The sequence below is a fragment of the Takifugu rubripes genome, chromosome 19 (assembly GCF_901000725.2).
Source record: "Takifugu rubripes chromosome 19, fTakRub1.2, whole genome shotgun sequence".
NCBI lineage: Eukaryota > Metazoa > Chordata > Actinopteri > Tetraodontiformes > Tetraodontidae > Takifugu > Takifugu rubripes.
This window is the reverse complement of record NC_042303.1, coordinates 14,511,619-14,527,492: the sequence shown is the minus strand read 5'-3', so window position 1 is coordinate 14,527,492 and position 15,874 is coordinate 14,511,619. Positions and strand designations below refer to the sequence as shown.

The 15,874-nt window shown below is 49.4% G+C and overlaps 2 protein-coding genes across 3 annotated transcripts; both read right to left on the bottom strand.

Moving 5' to 3' along the window:
• Positions 1 to 243: 243 nt before the first annotated feature.
• On the bottom strand, positions 244 to 9,872 carry ell2 (elongation factor for RNA polymerase II 2). The gene is made up of 12 exons (XM_011614197.2): positions 9,651 to 9,872; positions 6,905 to 6,952; positions 6,449 to 6,573; positions 6,201 to 6,364; positions 4,674 to 4,933; positions 4,422 to 4,546; positions 4,033 to 4,105; positions 3,278 to 3,953; positions 3,070 to 3,139; positions 2,806 to 2,977; positions 2,652 to 2,696; positions 244 to 2,547 (listed from the first exon to the last, which is right to left on the bottom strand). Exons 1-12 carry the CDS (start codon positions 9,822 to 9,824, stop codon positions 2,431 to 2,433), a joined length of 2,049 nt encoding a protein of 682 aa, XP_011612499.2. The 5' UTR covers positions 9,825 to 9,872; the 3' UTR covers positions 244 to 2,430.
• Positions 9,873 to 12,615: 2,743 nt separating this feature from the next.
• LOC101067861 (globoside alpha-1,3-N-acetylgalactosaminyltransferase 1-like) lies at positions 12,616 to 15,050 on the bottom strand. 2 transcript variants are annotated; one of them, XM_011614196.2, is made up of 4 exons: positions 14,580 to 15,050; positions 13,741 to 13,803; positions 13,036 to 13,652; positions 12,616 to 12,906 (listed from the first exon to the last, which is right to left on the bottom strand). In XM_011614196.2, the coding sequence occupies exons 1-4, from the start codon at positions 14,611 to 14,613 to the stop codon at positions 12,697 to 12,699; spliced, it is 924 nt and encodes a 307-aa protein (XP_011612498.1). In that variant the 5' UTR covers positions 14,614 to 15,050; the 3' UTR covers positions 12,616 to 12,696. The 2 variants fall into 2 exon arrangements, with proteins under 2 accessions (XP_011612498.1, XP_003973639.1); XM_003973590.3 differs by having other exon boundaries at positions 12,616 to 13,652; positions 14,580 to 15,039.
• Between the last annotated feature and the right edge of the window lie 824 nt (positions 15,051 to 15,874).

The window sequence follows — 15,874 nt, the reverse complement described above, 5'->3', positions numbered from 1 at the left end:
GAGATGATCCACAAACGTTTCTGGTAATCCAGTCAGATTCGTTTGTGACTGGAAGTCCCCCCCTCCCCTCCCCCCAAATCCTTAAATTGTATTGACATTTTTTTGGGGCCACAATCTGCGAAGTGTGACTAACTTCTGCTAAAATGGCTCAATATAGTATTTACTGGAAGAACATGATGCTCCAGATGCTGCCGACAGATGTTTTAAAGCCAAAAACATACAGGAAAGAAGCACAGAGGACAGTTTCCAAGTAAACTCTCTGGAATTTTATTGAAGTTTCATCTTACTGAGATGACATTTCACGTAGGCAGGATCCAATTTCATACTTGGTTTTCTTTGATCAACATCTCTGCGGGCGTCCGTCACTTCTTCATTAAGACTTAATGCAACTACTTCCTGCCAGTTCACAGGGTCAACTTAGGCTCACGGGTTTTGAAAACAAAGACTTTTTTTTTTTGGAGAACATGTTACCGGCTGCATGTGAAGACGGCTGCATCAGGTCTAAACAATAGGTGGCTTGGGGGGGGGGGGGGGGTAGTCCTGACTGACCACACCCAGGAAAGAACCTGGATTCAGTGCTGCAGAGACACATTCAGGGATCTTTTCTGGCCCCGACAGCAAAAACAACCACCGGTCTGCTGCAGACGGACGGTCACAACCAAAAATCTGGACCTTTGACCCCCCCTCGCCCCCTCACACACATTTCTGCGCCAGCTGCATAGTTGCTCACTTCAATACCAGATTTCCCCCCCCCCCCAAATATTCAGAAACATCTCTCAGTATTCCAGGAGCCCAGAACAAGGCGCCTTTGACCCGGTGACCTGAGCGGTTCTGGCTGGACTTTAGTGCTGGAATGCATTCAAAATGCTACAGGTCTATTTCAATTAAGTGGCCTTCACATTCCAGATTAAACACTTCCCGGCGTCGAGTGAATCAAACCCAGCTGCAGATTCAAGCGCTGACTACGTGGAGGCCGACCTGCCGACTCGGGGAAAGGAGCCTCATTTTTGGCAAAGATTCACACACAGGTGTGTAAACAAAATTTCCCTTGTTAAAATAAAAGACTGCGTTTGTTTGAAATCAATGTTGCGAAGAGACAAGGAAACCTCCATGAAATCAGAACTTGAGAATCAAATACCTGCTGGATGGTAATACTGATCTGACGTCAGGTGGTCTAACAAGTGTTTGTTGCTGGATAAAGCTGAAGCTGGCGCGGTCCGGTCCATTCTGGAAAATAAACATCTACAAGTTTCTGTTCCTCCTGCCAGGTTGATCCTGAATGCTCTGGCTGGTTTAACACTATAGCAGCTTTTTTTTTTTTTTTTTTAAATTAGTTTTTTTTTTGTGTTTCTCACTTTTTGCTCCATATTTTACTTCCTCTCTCGCCCGTCACTCCGCGTGACGCTCATCCATACAAACACACGGCTTTGTAACACTCCTTCCACACTGTCCCTCCCCCCCTCCCTCCCTCCCACGCAGCCCGTTTCCAGGTGGTTCCTTCGGCGTCTGCTCAGCTTGGCGTTTGACTGTAAGGCGCCCGTCAAGCACCATGAACGCCCGACTCGCTTCCAGGACTACGGGCCTCTCCATGGCTCCCTAACCCCGTCAGATACGCCGACACCCCCGCGCAGCCGTTACAACTAAATTTACAACTCAGGCACACTCTGATGCTTAATCAGCCTGCCGTCTCCTGCGCGCCTCATTTCCTTCTTCCTCTGCCTCCGACGCGGCCGAGGAAAGGTCATCGTGTACAGTTTCCATGAGGAAATGAGGCAGGAGGGGCATCTTGGCTTAATGAGATGACATCGTGGAATTTGCGTGCAAAATGGCTTCACAGAGTTAAACACATAAGGCCCGTGGTAGTTTTTTTTTTTCTTCTTTTCATCTCTTTCAAAAAAAAAAAAAAAAGGTTTAATCAATAAATCATCTGCGGGCTCCTCTTCTGTACTACAAGCCCTAAAATAAATAGATCTCCCTCTTTTTAACTTAAATATCGTTAACATTTTCTTTATCCGCTTGAAAATATTTTTTTGTTCTTTTTTTTTTTGCATGAATACAAAGTCCTTCAAAGAGTTGAAGTTTACCCAAAAGCCCGTCACACATGCAGGCAGCCCCTGTCCACTAGTCCAGTGGTCTTACAATTCACAGGAGCTCAATGAGAAAAGGGAGAGAAAAAAAAAATAGAAACTAGGAAAGCAAAATGGTGGGGAGGGGGTCAAGGCTCAGGATTCTCAAGACCGTGGGCGTTGATGAAGGCAGTGGAATAAAAGATCAAAAATAAGGAAGGAATGAAGCAGGACAAGCGAAAAGGGGAAGGAAGAGCGTTGGAGGGTGGCAGGGCTGTTCTGGATGTGGTAACTGAAGGGGTCCTTAAACAAGAGCAGGTGGGACGCCGTTCTCAATACTGATCTGTGAAGACGATCTGCGGCGTCAGCACCAGGCCTGGGCTCTGCGCTGGTCAAAATCTGCTATCAGCCGCTTGATGTGGGCCAACTTGTTGTGCAAATACTCGCAGCGCTGCTTCTCCACGTGGTAGTTTGGGCTGTCCTGTACAACACACACACACACACACACACACAAACAATCAGACTCCACCTCCAGCAGCTTGAACACACAAATGCACCGATAACAGAGCTCAGGTCACCACTTACGTGTTTCATCTTTTTGTATTCTTTTAAGACTTCTTGTTGCATCTTCTGTAAAATGAAAAAACAAACAACTTTAATGCTGGAAACGAGGACGCAAAGACAGTAAAGCTGCTGAACACAGATGGTAACCAGGAGAGAAACTGCAGCATTCAGGCACCTGGTGCTCTTTGGTGCCGGGTACCAGCTTCCGACACTGAGCGTCCAGCTGGGAGAAGCGGCGTGTGACGCTCTCCACGTGAGCGTGGAGCAGGCGATACTCGTCGTACTCGGCATTGAAGTCATCTTTGTAACTCTGCCGCTGGTCCATGGACACCAACGGCACGTACTTCCTGTTTACACGCAAACGCAGGCGGAGGCCCCCCTTTCATTACCGTAAAAGTCGCAGATGCCGTTTAAAATCAGAGCGTATTGGTTTACTCACACTACATAGTCAGGCATGGAATTAGTGGAGAATTCTGTGGACTGGGCTGGATTCTCTTTGTTTGAAGACTCTGGAGAGAAAATGGAAAAAGGGTTTGAAGCCACAGCAACGCGGCCAAAAGCAGCAAGATGCAGACATCCGCTTCCATAGTTGAGAATGAGATCGAGTAAATAAACACATCATGCGAGACGCTCGGGCAGAAACGAACCTCCGTCGCTGTGAGGACTTTTGTTGGCGACCACTCTGCTCTCTTCCTCGGCGCTGCGCCTCTTTTTGGTTCTGCGAGTCTCTTCGGGCTGCTCTGCTACATTCGGAGGACTTGTGCCGCATCGTTCCGCCCGCTTCCCTTTGTCCTTCTCTCGATCCTTCTCTTTGTGCTTTTTGGATTTCTTTTTGAACTTCTTATTGCTGGACAGAGGAGGGCTGGTGATGACGGTGGAGGTAACTGTGAGTGAGGTGCAAGGAGGTGGGCTGGGGGAGGAAGTGGGTCCGGGAGCGGAGGAGAGGTGTCGGTAACTTTCCTGCAGCGTCCCGCCTGACGCGAACGGGCTGGGCGACGGGTCTCTGCAGGACGAGCTCTGGTCCAACGGCAGGTCCTGGGTTCCGCAGCCCTCGGGGGTGCTGGGCGAGTTGGAGTTAGACGCCAGGGTGGGCTGCTGGTGAGAGGGAACGGGGGGGTGGGACGAGACGGGGAGGTGGGTGGGGGGGCCCGAGGTGACACTGGAGGGCAGGGACGAGCGTTTAGAGGCGGGGCTGCCATCGTCCTCGCGGCGATCAGACGAGGAGGTGGATGAAGACGTGGCAGGTCCTCGGTTGCTGAGGTGGGAGATGCGGGCTTTCTTGGGCGCCAAAGGATCAATGAAGTCAAAATCTGGCTGTCGCTTCTGAAACACACAGAACTGAGTCAGATGCTGTGACCATAACAGATTTAAGTAGTATTTAAATAGGTATTACTTCCAGGACCTGGGGAGATGAAGGTACGCTGTCTTTGGGAGAACTGCTTGAAGAAACAGACTCAGTTTGAGGACCCAATTTGCTGTAAAAGAGAAGAGAGTCAGTAAAGGATAATGGGAGAGAGATGAGAAGGACCTGTCCTTTGACCTCCTGTTCTTTTTTTTTGCTTTACTCTGAAGCTGAGTGGGATAAAGACTGAAACTCATCTTGGCTATAAAATGCAATTACTTAAAATTAGCCCAGAATATTCAAATCCTGACAACAGGGGTTAAAATGACCCACCCACAGATTTTAAACCACCACTTTACAAATGCAATACATTTCTTAAAGTGCCATTTCTTTGTCCTATTTTAATCAGCTAAGGATTCATCAGAAAGTCTAATCGGCCGTTTCTGTACCGGGCCAACATCCGGTCGACCTGGGTCCTCTCATCCTCAGAGTAGCCGGGCCAATCGCGCTGGACGTCACGATATATAAAGTCCTTCAACGAGTACGTGTTGTCCTTGGGGTTTAGATTGGCCACCTATTTCATGTAGACACACACACACAAAGACACACACCCGAGAAGAGTGATGCATGAGCCCTCAGATAGCAGCAGGGAGCAGGAGTCTAAGCAAACAGTGCTGCGTGGTTTAATCTGGACGTGCTACCTGTTGCAGGGTGGTTCCCAGGGAGTTACGGTCCTTCTGGTTGATGCCGTCCCGCTGCAAACGGGCCAGCACTTCCAGCTTTTTGTAGGACCTCAGCGCCAGCAGGTGAACGATGCGGTCACGGAAGGGTCGCTGGGACACGGGGTTGCTGGAAAGGCACTTGCGGATAGTGTTGGCTGGGTTGATAGGCGTGGAGCGCTTGCGCTCGGGAGCGACCTCCGGAGCAGAGAGCGCCGGTTTACGGATATGGACTTGTTTTCCTAGTGGCAGAAGACAAATATGTGGTAAAATTGTGATTCAAGGATGACAAGCAGTGCCAAATACTACTAGAGTCCCCTTCGCAAACCAGGGGGGGAGGGGGGAGCAAAACATCCGACTGAAACAAGCGAGACCAATTTGAAAATCTTAGCCTGGGGAAGAGCGATAATATGAATAACCCGAGACAATTTAAGTGAGAATGATGAAACATTCCCAAAATGTTTTTTTGCCTGCAAATGTGAAATTCGACTGGAGCGGCCTCATGAGAGGACGAGATAAGGCGAGATGAAGCGAGTCGCTGCAGAACGCGCCGCCATGAAACGATGGCAACGTGCGTAACAAGCCCAGCGGTTTCAAAATGAGGGGTGTGCAGCTCTCATTAAAAGATACAGGCTGCAGACAGAAGAACCGCAAGTTACAGGTGCTTACCTGAAATTATCGACCCGTAAACAAGAAAATAAGAGCACCTTTTGCATTAGTAAATAGGGTGTGTGTTCCAGAGCAGCTGCTACAGGCTCCGGCCCCATTTCTCAGCTACTCCTCTTGTTTCCTAGTTTCTATCTGGGCCACTCTATGCAAATGTATTCCCAGGGTGAAGACAAAAACAAGCCCGAGGAGATTTTAACTTGGCCAGAAAATGTCCGCAACAAGCTAAACTTTTTGTTCTACTTAAATCATGAGTATCCCATCAGATCTATTCGCTGGACTGACTCAAAATGGAGTCTGACTGTGCAACTAGATCTGCTGCACCGAGCTTTTGTGGTCAACGCAACAGGTTCTAAACAAAATATTTAAATTCTTTACCAAAAACCCATTAAACTGGACGATACTGGAGACAGGCGACACCTGTCTCTTCCGCTCTGATTCATAGCAGAGCAAGAACATTTCAGTTTCAAGTTTCTTAAATTCATCGAAAATAACTGTTGGAAGGAAGCTGAAGAGTTCTATTGTCGCACTGAGACACAGCTGCTGGTCCCACTTCCTGTCCAAAGTCGATCAAACACACAGTAAAAGGTACAAAGCCGCTGCACATGGACGGTAACCGACATGAGCAAACATCGCAGCTTCTCCATCCGCGATGTGGGAACGGCTTCATCTACAAACTTCTGCCATACGGCTAATCTGGAAACGACCGAGAAGCCAAAGGGGCTTAGTCAGTGGCCCTCTGGGCTTGAATGGAATCAGGCTGTCAGCTTTCATCTATTCAGCCTCTCAAAAAAGGGGAGCGAGCGGCATTGACAGCAACCTGGGCACCGCTGAGGCCCTTACCTCTGTACTGGCCACCGGGTTTGATGACTTTGGTCCCACGTTCACGTGTGTCCTCCACAGCTTGGGTCATTCTCTCTCGGGTCACCTGGTAGGAGTCGTTGGTGGCGCACACTGTGACTTTGTCCTGTACCGCCGCCAACAATCGCAGATGCGAGGCCCCTGAGCTACAAAAGGGAGAGAGTGGGGTCACCCACCAGCAGCCCCTGGCCCAACCGTGTCGCTGAAACCAGCCCACCGGCGACCGTTACCTTGACACGTACTGGCGGATGCACTCGAAGCTTCCCTGAGGGTTGTCCTTGCCCACGTTAGACAGGTAAAAATCAAAATTGTGGAAGGCATCAGAGGAAGAATCTGTCTTGGGTATTTTAATGCGCTGCAGCAGAAAAAGAATCAGATTATTTCCAGTTAAGGAACAGAATAAATACAAAGCCCAACAACATTCGTAACATTTATCCCTTGGTTTCCTCCTAATACACTACAGTAAAACGCAGTCCACATCGGGGGTGTAGACAATCCCCGATCGTCCTGAACGCAGCACAAAGTCGCGTTTATGCATCGCAGATGTTGCTTGTACGTTCCGGGCCAATACATCACCAATATTTTGTGTTCTTTATACAACAGGAATTCACGGTATGCGATGTAAAGTCACATCTGATGCCCATTATGAGGAAAAAAAGAAGATTAAAACATGAATCAAGACTCACCCCTTGGAGCCCATTGAATTGTATGGTTGGCCGCGAAGAGGATCCATTCTGAAAGTGAAGAGAACCCAACAGTCAACTCCTGCTGACAAAGAAGTTGTTACCAAGGGCTGGAAGGTGTTTGCGGCGCTGGCATTTTAGGGTTTAAATCAATATTTAAAATTGCAAATAGCACTGTGTTTTTTGGACCGTGGCTGCTTCTATTTAAACGTTTGACTCCCAAACGTCCGCTAACAGCGGCGGCCACCATTGCACTATTAATGGGATTTGAATGGAACGATTCTGACTGCAAACCACCGAACCGTCCGGATTCTCGAGGACGGCGACCGTTGTCCTGTAGTTGGACGGGAACAAAGGAGTCGGCCACAGCTGTGGTGTTGTAGGTGTCTTTAGATGATGCACGGTAGCTTTTATTGACAGCAGTAGATTCAGTGGCCTATCAAACTATGATTATCTGATGGGTAAAGTATAGCAGCAGTAAAAAAAGGTGCTAAAAGACCTTCAACATGCAGTCTTTTGTTGCTATACATCTTCGAAAACTAGCAAGCTAGCGGCTAGCAACAGCATTACCTGCATCATTGTGGTTACCGTTTACAGCTATGTGAGACAGGTTTGATACAGATGCCTTTTAGCCATTTGTGGGCTCACATACCTGGAATGACAACCTGACACTAGCCTGACGGATGCAGCAGCGATCTACAGCCAAACGTTACAGACGTGCACAGGTAAAGGCCGAATCGAATGTGGTAAAACAAAAGCCGGTCAGAGAAATCAGCCTGGCTTGGCTTGAAAAATGCCTTCAGGGAGAAAAAAAACCCCCAAAAAAACCCAGATAATTATTTCATCCAACTGACAATCCAAAAACAAAAAAAGAGGAGAGCACAAAAACGTAGTTCTAACTTGTTGAAGCCAGCCTCCTCCGCACACCGACTGCCTCCCTCCCCCCACCATCCACACACACACACACACACACATGCACTTCTGATCACATTTCACATCACCACAGAAAGACAAAGATAGCCGGCTCCCGCGGCTCGGTGACCGGCCGAGCCACGCCGCACGCGGCCGAGGGTGAGAGGGGGAACAAAAAGCAGGCATTTTTGGCTGCTCAGTCAGCAAGAGGCGGCTGGTGGCCGTTCAGCGCAGCGCACGGACCCACATTACCGCATCCAATAAGGATGTAGCGGCGCCTGTCACAAAAGAATTCACTGGGCTGGGCGATGACCAAGTTCGCCACCTGTCTGAAATGGATTCACCCGGCGTGCGCTGCTGCCTTTGAGTCCAGACGACACAGGAAGCAGCCTTCCGCTCGCAGGCCTGTCGGGGCGAAACTTTGACGGACGGGAGCGCGAGTGTTCGGTGACATGCTCGCAGACAGACAGTGCGCCCTTACCATAAAAAGCAATTAGAGACCTCTGAACTAGGCTGCAGTGCATGTGCTGCGAGGGAGGACCTGCACCAAGTTAGCCTCTTATGCAACGCAGTCGTTGGGTTACTTGACTTCAGGCCCCTGCAACTTAAAGCGGTATCGGCCCCGTCGAGATTAGGTGGCCGCCGCAGCGCCGCAACGAGATTACGGCGTTTGTCCAAGATTAACAGGTTATATTCGATCTGCGCAGTTATGCAGCGCCCTGTAAGCAAAGCTAAGACGTGTTTTCCCTCAACCGGTGCCGTTGGGTTTTGATGGGTCGACCCTGGCCTGGCTTAGGATGTCAAAACAGTCAGATGGTCATGGATGTGTGCAAGTAGCCTGACACAGCGGAGGGGCAACAACAATCAGATTACTGGCCCCTGTAGGGAGGGGAGGGGGGACTTTTTAGTTGCCATACTTGGCATTCAAAAAGTTCTTGGTACCTCGAAGAACTTTCTGCAACTTCTGACAGTGGAGACGTAAATAAATGCGCGATCCTGGCAGAAACGCCGAGTTACTTTTCAAATTACAAATGTGCGCATACAAAGGCCGCATTTTCGCATTGTTTAACTTCATTATTTGCCCAGCCAACGTTGCCTCGGGGGTATTTACCCGAATGTATCAGGGGCAAAATTCGAAGCGACGTTCGTCGCTTTTAAAAATGTTTATGAGCAGTTTGTGTTAAACTAAAGCTCCCAGTCCTGACGACTGTGGCCGGAAAACAACTGTAACCATATGGGGATCTCATCGATCACTAGAGGGATTAAAGACCAAAGTTAGTTGGTTAGTTAGCTAGCTAGCAAGTGACTTTGGGTCCAGTTTATCCGCAACATTTCCTCCATTTCACGAACATTCGTCGAATTGTCAAACTCCCCGTCGAGGTGCTTTAATTCGACGCAGCCTTTGGCCTCAACGTTCGAATTTAATAAACGTGTCAACTTGTGCGTGTGCGGGAAACATTAATGTTTTCCCCCGCAGGTTAAATGTGAGCCAAGTTTGCGTGTGTGTGTGTGTGGGGGGGGAATGGACTTGCTGGACTGCAAGGTTCGATATTCGGAGCTACGGCTAGGTGGCTAACACAAGCGCCCAACTTCGCAAACATGTCTACCGAGTTAAAAACCCTTTGTCACTTCCCAAAACTCGGTCCACCGAGGGCGAGACGACGGGCGGTTCCGACCCAAAAGACGGGCACGGAGACACTCCGTCGGCGGCGGGGCGAACTTTGTCGCTTTTACCTGTGCGTGGCAGCCGAGCTTTCCCAGCTGAGATGAGCTGTGTCAGCCCTCCGAACCCGGCTCGGTTCGGTTTGGAACTAAAACAAAGGCTCCGTTCACTCACCGAACACTTCTGGTGGCTCTCTATCGCCTTCAGTGCTGTCTCGGTCAATTTGACGTGCAACACGGTGACTCTGCCCGCGTTCTGTTGGCCACAATTTAGTCCGTAGCTCCCATCCTCGGAGAGCGCCGCCATCTTTGTCAGCCCTCCACCATCGTCCCTTTGAGGCTGGGGCATTTAGCAGCCTCGGCTGCCTCAGCCTGCTCCTGGCCGGGGAGGGACTACGGCTCTGGCCGGGAGGGGGGGGGGGTTGACTTGTCACTTTGAGTTGAGTTTCACTTTCTAACTTCTTTTTTTAATTAACTGCGTTTCATGTCGGGGCGAGGACACGTTACGTTGCCACGGGTTTAGTTCCTTGTGCCCATTTGACAGGACGAAGTAAATGCGCAATAGGGATCAAGTGGAGTGTTTTAAAGGCTTAAATAGTTGAATGCGTATTGTTTTAGGGCCTAACGAGGGACACCGGAGTCTTTGTCTCAGATGGAGACATGAACTCTCTCCTGGGGAGGGAAGAAAATGTCCACCTCATGTTTTTGCTGACATGGCTGAGCTAATTTTACCCTTCTGAAACTGTTAACGATCCCCTCCACTCATGCATTCAGACTTACCTCCAAATTATCTAATCTTCATCTGACAAACCTGTTATTTTCTCATGGGAGGAGAAAATGGGGGTGGACAGACAATGGCCACCTTATAATCTCGATTATTTTCTCCCAGGCGCTACTTGTTTGTTCATCTGATGTTGATAGTTTCCATTGCGAAGGCACGTGCGCGTCCTTTCGTCTGTCACCATTCCATTCACACGGAGGCCTCAGGTGCCTTCGCCGCACGTGCGGCCTGTTGGCAGGAAGGGCCCCTTTTTGATGCACACCGTTCACGCGATGAGTCTAGTACACGCCGCTTTACAAGCCACCCAACGCCATCTCAACTACAGGGGAATGATAATTACATATGATGATGGCAGTTTCTGCAGAACCCTTTTGCTCAGGCTGCCAGAGTTCCGGTTGAACTCCTCTGTGCATATGTCGTTTCTAAACATGAGCGATTCGCCTCGTGACATCACAGCGTGTGTAAACAGCCCGGGACGGCTGTGAGCTGCGCCTCCGCTGCTTCTGATAGTGTCGGCGCCATAAACACGGTCATTAGTGCAACATGTCGGGTGCCTGCAGGAGCCTCGGGCAGGGAGTCAAAAAGCCTGTGTGACTCCAGCAGATTACCATAGTTTCTTACCCCACCCATCTCAATGACAAGCATCTCACACACACACACACACACACACACACACACATGCACGCTTACTGGTATCTTTTTAAGGGCAGCCATATAGCACATTCTACTACACAAGTAAACAAAACCCAAACACGACCCCTAAAACTTCCTTTAAGGTTCCACGGCTCCGCTAAAATGTCCTTATTATGCCGAAACGTCTTCAAGGTGTTCATTTAATGGCAAGATTTTTCCACATAAACGCAACAACATGACCTCCCCCCTCCCCGGGTTACCTCTTCTTGTCCATATAAGCAGCGGACTGCCTACCACACCTGCTGGCGCCCTTCATCTACCTTCACAGGTGACACACAAAACCTTTTTTTTTTCCTTTTAATTCCAGATGTGCCGTCTGACATGTTGCCTGCTGTGCAAACAATTAAATCCTTTGCGGCGGCGTGGGCCCATTCAATCTAAAGCCCCTGTGTTTGCACGAGGGTCACCTGATGGGTGCTGAAGAGCAACGTAAAGAGTGGGAATCCCTCAACACCACACGGCTTTTGTTCAGAGCTTAACAAGAAGACCAACGACGACGTGGCTACATCAGCCGTCCACTCGCCGAGACCAGCCCGGATGAGTCGGATTTTGCTCCGCGCGTCCCCCTCCGACCTCGCTGCAATGGTCTGAGCGGCGGCAGGGGTCGATCGCTTGATCAGGAGGGGGTTTTGACACCCGTCACATGACCGCGGGCCTCCCTGCTTCTGTCCGCCTGCTTGGGTTCGGTCACAGAAGTGTCTCAATACTTTGACCTGTGGAATCAGATATACGTTCAGTTTTTGTCTGTAGCCGCGACCGCCGCCGCTGACCCACATGATGGGGATTAAGGCAGTAATTCGTTAAACTGCTTTGCATTGTGGAGCGAAAGGAAGGCGCTCGCCGCGGGCGCACGCAGCGGAGGGTCTCCTCTCAGGAAGACTTGTCCCACAGTCGCACTGAGCATCTGAAAATTTGTTTCAAAGTGTTCCCACTAAGTTCCCCCGCCCCCTTTTAACTGCGCTCCACGTGGCGATCTGGCCCCGAGGACGGATTCTGTTGGCAGTGTGAAAAAGCCATCTGCTGCTCTTTAAGCCGCTCATTAAAAAACAGCACAGCAGAGGAGGAAAAAAAGGGGACCCGTGGGAGGGTGTTTGTACAGTACGCAGGAGTGCGGCTGACTCACGGCTCGGTCACGTTCAGCTTCCCTTTGCAAGAGGAACCAGGAGTTTGGGTTCAAAGGCAGGCTGAAGCGGGCCAGCTTTCTTATGTGGCGACCTAGCCGAAGTGACCCCTTCAGCATCCCGTTGTGTCCACTTTTTCTGACCCAGCTGCTCTTTAAAGACCTTGAAAACGCGACTCTCCCAGTTAATGATTTGCCACTGCAGGGGAAAGTGTGCGCGAGCGCTGTTGACGCTTATCGCTGCTGCCCACAAAAGCCAGTGTGGCCATATCTGCGAGGCTGACATTAATGGAGAGGACGGGGTTTCATTTAAAGAGATAAGTCAATTCCTTCCTTGTCGCTCTCCGCTTTATTGGTCTGCTGCGGTGGAGATAACGAGAGGTGGCTCCTGCACCAGGGTCTTTAATTGAGAGCAGATTCTGCAGCTTCTGTTGAGCCGAGAGAGACTTTTATTCCCAACGGTCAGAACGTCCGGGTTAATGTCACGTTCTCGGGCTCATCGCAGGTCTTTGACCACCCCACAAAGTAAACGCAACACCAAAAACATCAGTTCTCATGTAAAAAAAACAAACAAAAAAAAGCAACTTTTATTAGGTTTGGCCATCAGAACCCTCATATTTCCCTGGTTTAACATCTGATTTTGTCTCTCTTGTCTTGATCCAGGGCCCCGCACTGCCGTCCCAGGGAGACCAGCCTCTGCACGGGCACGTCGGCAGCCATGTCTGACACCCACCAACTGTACTCTGGCGACAGGACGCGTGTCGGCCTGTGGTTGATCAGGTAGCGGTTCAGGTAGCTCTCCTCCAGGCCTCTGGCCATGACCCCGTTGGCCTGGTCCTGCAGGATGAGCAGAGAGCAGGCGTGAGCCAGCATGTACACGTGAGAGACTTTCCCTCCGTACAGCTCGGAGGTGTAGTAGTAGTCCCCTTCATCATCCTCCACATGGGCCACCGAGAACTCTTCCACCTGGTACGGGAAGGTGTTCCTCGGCATCCCGTAGAGCTCCGGGTGCAGCGTGGCCACCAGGTCCCCCAAGATCTCTGCGCCCACAGGGGCCACAAACTCCTGATCCACGTCAGCACAGAAGACGTATTGGACCTCCTTGCTGATCGGGCTCCGGATGGTGTCCACCAGCAGGGACATGCGGCGATAGGTCAGCCTGCTCCAACCAGGCAGCTCCGTTATGTAGATCACCGTCAGTTTCCTGCCTGGCCCCAGCTTCACCGGCGGATCCAGAGTGCGAGGGTTGTCGGTCAGAATGTAATAAGTGACCATCTGATCCGGGAGAAAGTAGGTCTCAGCCGATAACAGGAAACGCCGCACGAACTTGGCGTAGGTTCCCACCACCAGGGCCACCAAGCCCGTGCGGATCTCCCGCTCCGCCAGTTTAGCCCTCCTCCTGGCTGACTTGCTGCTGTCGCCCCAGACTAACGGCGCCCCCCAAGACGTCTCCAGAGGCATCGGTGGTGCCGTCGTCTTGGTGCTGACGTGCGTCTTTAGTCTCTCTTTGCTCTTCCCCAGGTCATGGACAATCAGACGGGGTGACTTGATGCTGACAGCAATGTTACGCCCACGGAGGAAATCTGAGGGGACAAATTATAGTTCTATTTTTAAAGACAAGACAGGATGTGTTTTGAATTTGTTTTATATTTACCGTTTTACTGCACTTACATATGATGAGGAAGAAGAGGAAACAGTACAGGACTACCTGCAACCTGGTTACCCTGACTGGGCCTGAGGGAAACATACAAATTTAACCAGCACAATCAACCACATCTGTAAAACATAAATATGAGGTGAAGAAGTAACTAGCTAAACAAACTAGCATGCTGCATGTCAGCATGCTAGTTTGTTTAGTTGTTTGTTGCAGGTGTTTAGTTGTTTGTTGCAGGTGGAGCACAGATCATCCAGGGGAGTCAAACAGGTGGCTAGAAAGATTAGAGTGCTTTTATTTTGAAAATTCCTTCAGCGAAGAAAGGTCAAATGACCCCAACCAAAAGTGCATTCCAAAGAAATATTTTACTTTTGCTTACGTGTTGCACATAGAACTATTGTGTAGCTATAGCAACCATACAGAGGGTGTCTGTAAACATGAAAAAAATGTAAATTGTGCGATGTCCAGCAGCCACATTCAGGTTATAAAATCATGGGAAAAAAGATGAGATGAGTTTGGCAGGGCTGCTAAAACAGAGACGTTTACAAACAGACGACTGCATGGAAACAGATGTGAATGAGCATTCTTTGCACATTGGACCGACACATTTCTACCAGCTGAGACGCTCGACAAACATGCAGACGTGTCCTGAATTATTCAGCCTTCCTGGGACCATGAGTGCAAGTCATACACACACACACACACAGATCTATTGCTTGTGCTGCGGCCTGTGGGGCTCCATCCAAGTTTGTTCCATTCTTTAGAGCCACTGGGTGCAGAGACCGCGGTCACCACAACCAGTGACAACCATGGGGTCAATAAGCAGACGTGACCTGACGGCAGAGGTTGTACTGACCTGCGGGTGTTTTGCAGAATGCCAGCAGTGCCATAGTGACCTGTTGATGGACAAATAACAACCAGTCTTTCTGCTGCTGCTCTTGTTGTTTGCTCCTAAGAGGTTTTTCCACCCATGACTGTTGCTTCCTGCTTCATCCTCGCCGTCTTTCTTGTCTTTGCTTTTCTAAAATTCCCCTCCCTGTTGGACACACAACTGCATCTCAGCTCGCTTTTCCCTGCCCCCCCCCCCCCCGAGTTTTTCCAACTTGGAGGACAACCAAAAGCAACCAGATGTTGGCGGAATGTGGGTGAATGGGAGAAGCCGCACAGTGTTGCTGAGAAGACAGGCAGCGCACCTCGGTTCAAGAGTGTTTGAACGCCTTTTACTTCCCCCCGTGTTTGGATGACGGTCGCTTTGATAAACATCACTAAATGTTCTCTACGCACTCTGAACGCATCACTTTTCCAGAGTGAGGAAGGTTCGTGGGCGGTGCTGTCGGGAAGAAGAATGGCTCCTGGGTACGTCAGCAGCCTGTCGCAGGTTATACGTCCACAAGGGGGCAGCACTAAATTAGAAATGACGAGCTGAATTTCATTTTGTTGTAAAATTGTCCTTCAAGTCCAAATTCGTTGAGGACACCAGATAGGCGCCACAAATACGAGCACCACGGTTTGAAATGTTTAAGTCCATCCAGAATTGTACTTGAATACAGTTTTTTAGTCATTTAATGAACAACTCTCCCCTGAAATGGACAAATATGGTCACTTATGTGTGAATTAAAAGGTTTAAAGCCAAGGCAGAAGCCACGATACTTTTGTAGATAAACCTCACAAAAAGTTCAGAACAAAAGTTCCTTAATATCTGACTAGATATTTACAGAGACTCAAGCAGACACATTGGTCACTTTGCTGTTTATTACGATAAATTTTATTATATATATAATTATTATTTTTTCCACACATCCATACGGAATTTTTAACTCAACATCGGCTTGTGTAAACGTCAGACTGAGGCCTCAGTCGCACAAATAAAAAGATGAACAAAACTGCACAGGCTACACCAACTAAAGAATGGATAGATTACAGGGTGCGTGTGAAGCATTTCCCCAAGCATCTTTTTTTCCTGTCACCTTGTTGGCAGAGAAGCAGGCAGGCAGTTCCCAGACGGAGGATAGAGACTCTGCACGCATGTCTACTCGTGTAAACCATCAAATGAATGTTTGTGACTTTATCAGTGAAGCTGATAATGCTCAATAGCATGGATATATTTTATTATATACAGATTTTTAAGGCGTTAAAGATGAATGTGCTTGA

Coding starts and splice junctions, on each gene's coding strand:
- ell2 (XM_011614197.2), bottom strand. CDS start 9,824: ATGCCCCAGCCTCAAAGGGACGATGGTGGAGGGCTGACAAAGATGGCG. Junction 6,953..9,650: donor AGAGCCACCAGAAGTGTTCG/GTGAGTGAACGG, acceptor CTTCACTTTCAG/AATGGATCCTCTTCGCGGCC. Junction 2,697..2,805: donor CCGGCACCAAAGAGCACCAG/GTGCCTGAATGC, acceptor TTCATTTTACAG/AAGATGCAACAAGAAGTCTT.
- LOC101067861 (XM_003973590.3), bottom strand. CDS start 14,613: ATGGCACTGCTGGCATTCTGCAAAACACCCGCAG. Junction 13,804..14,579: donor ATTCTGCAAAACACCCGCAG/GTCAGTACAACC, acceptor TGTTTCCCTCAG/GCCCAGTCAGGGTAACCAGG. Junction 13,653..13,740: donor CCTCTTCTTCCTCATCATAT/GTAAGTGCAGTA, acceptor TTGTCCCCTCAG/ATTTCCTCCGTGGGCGTAAC.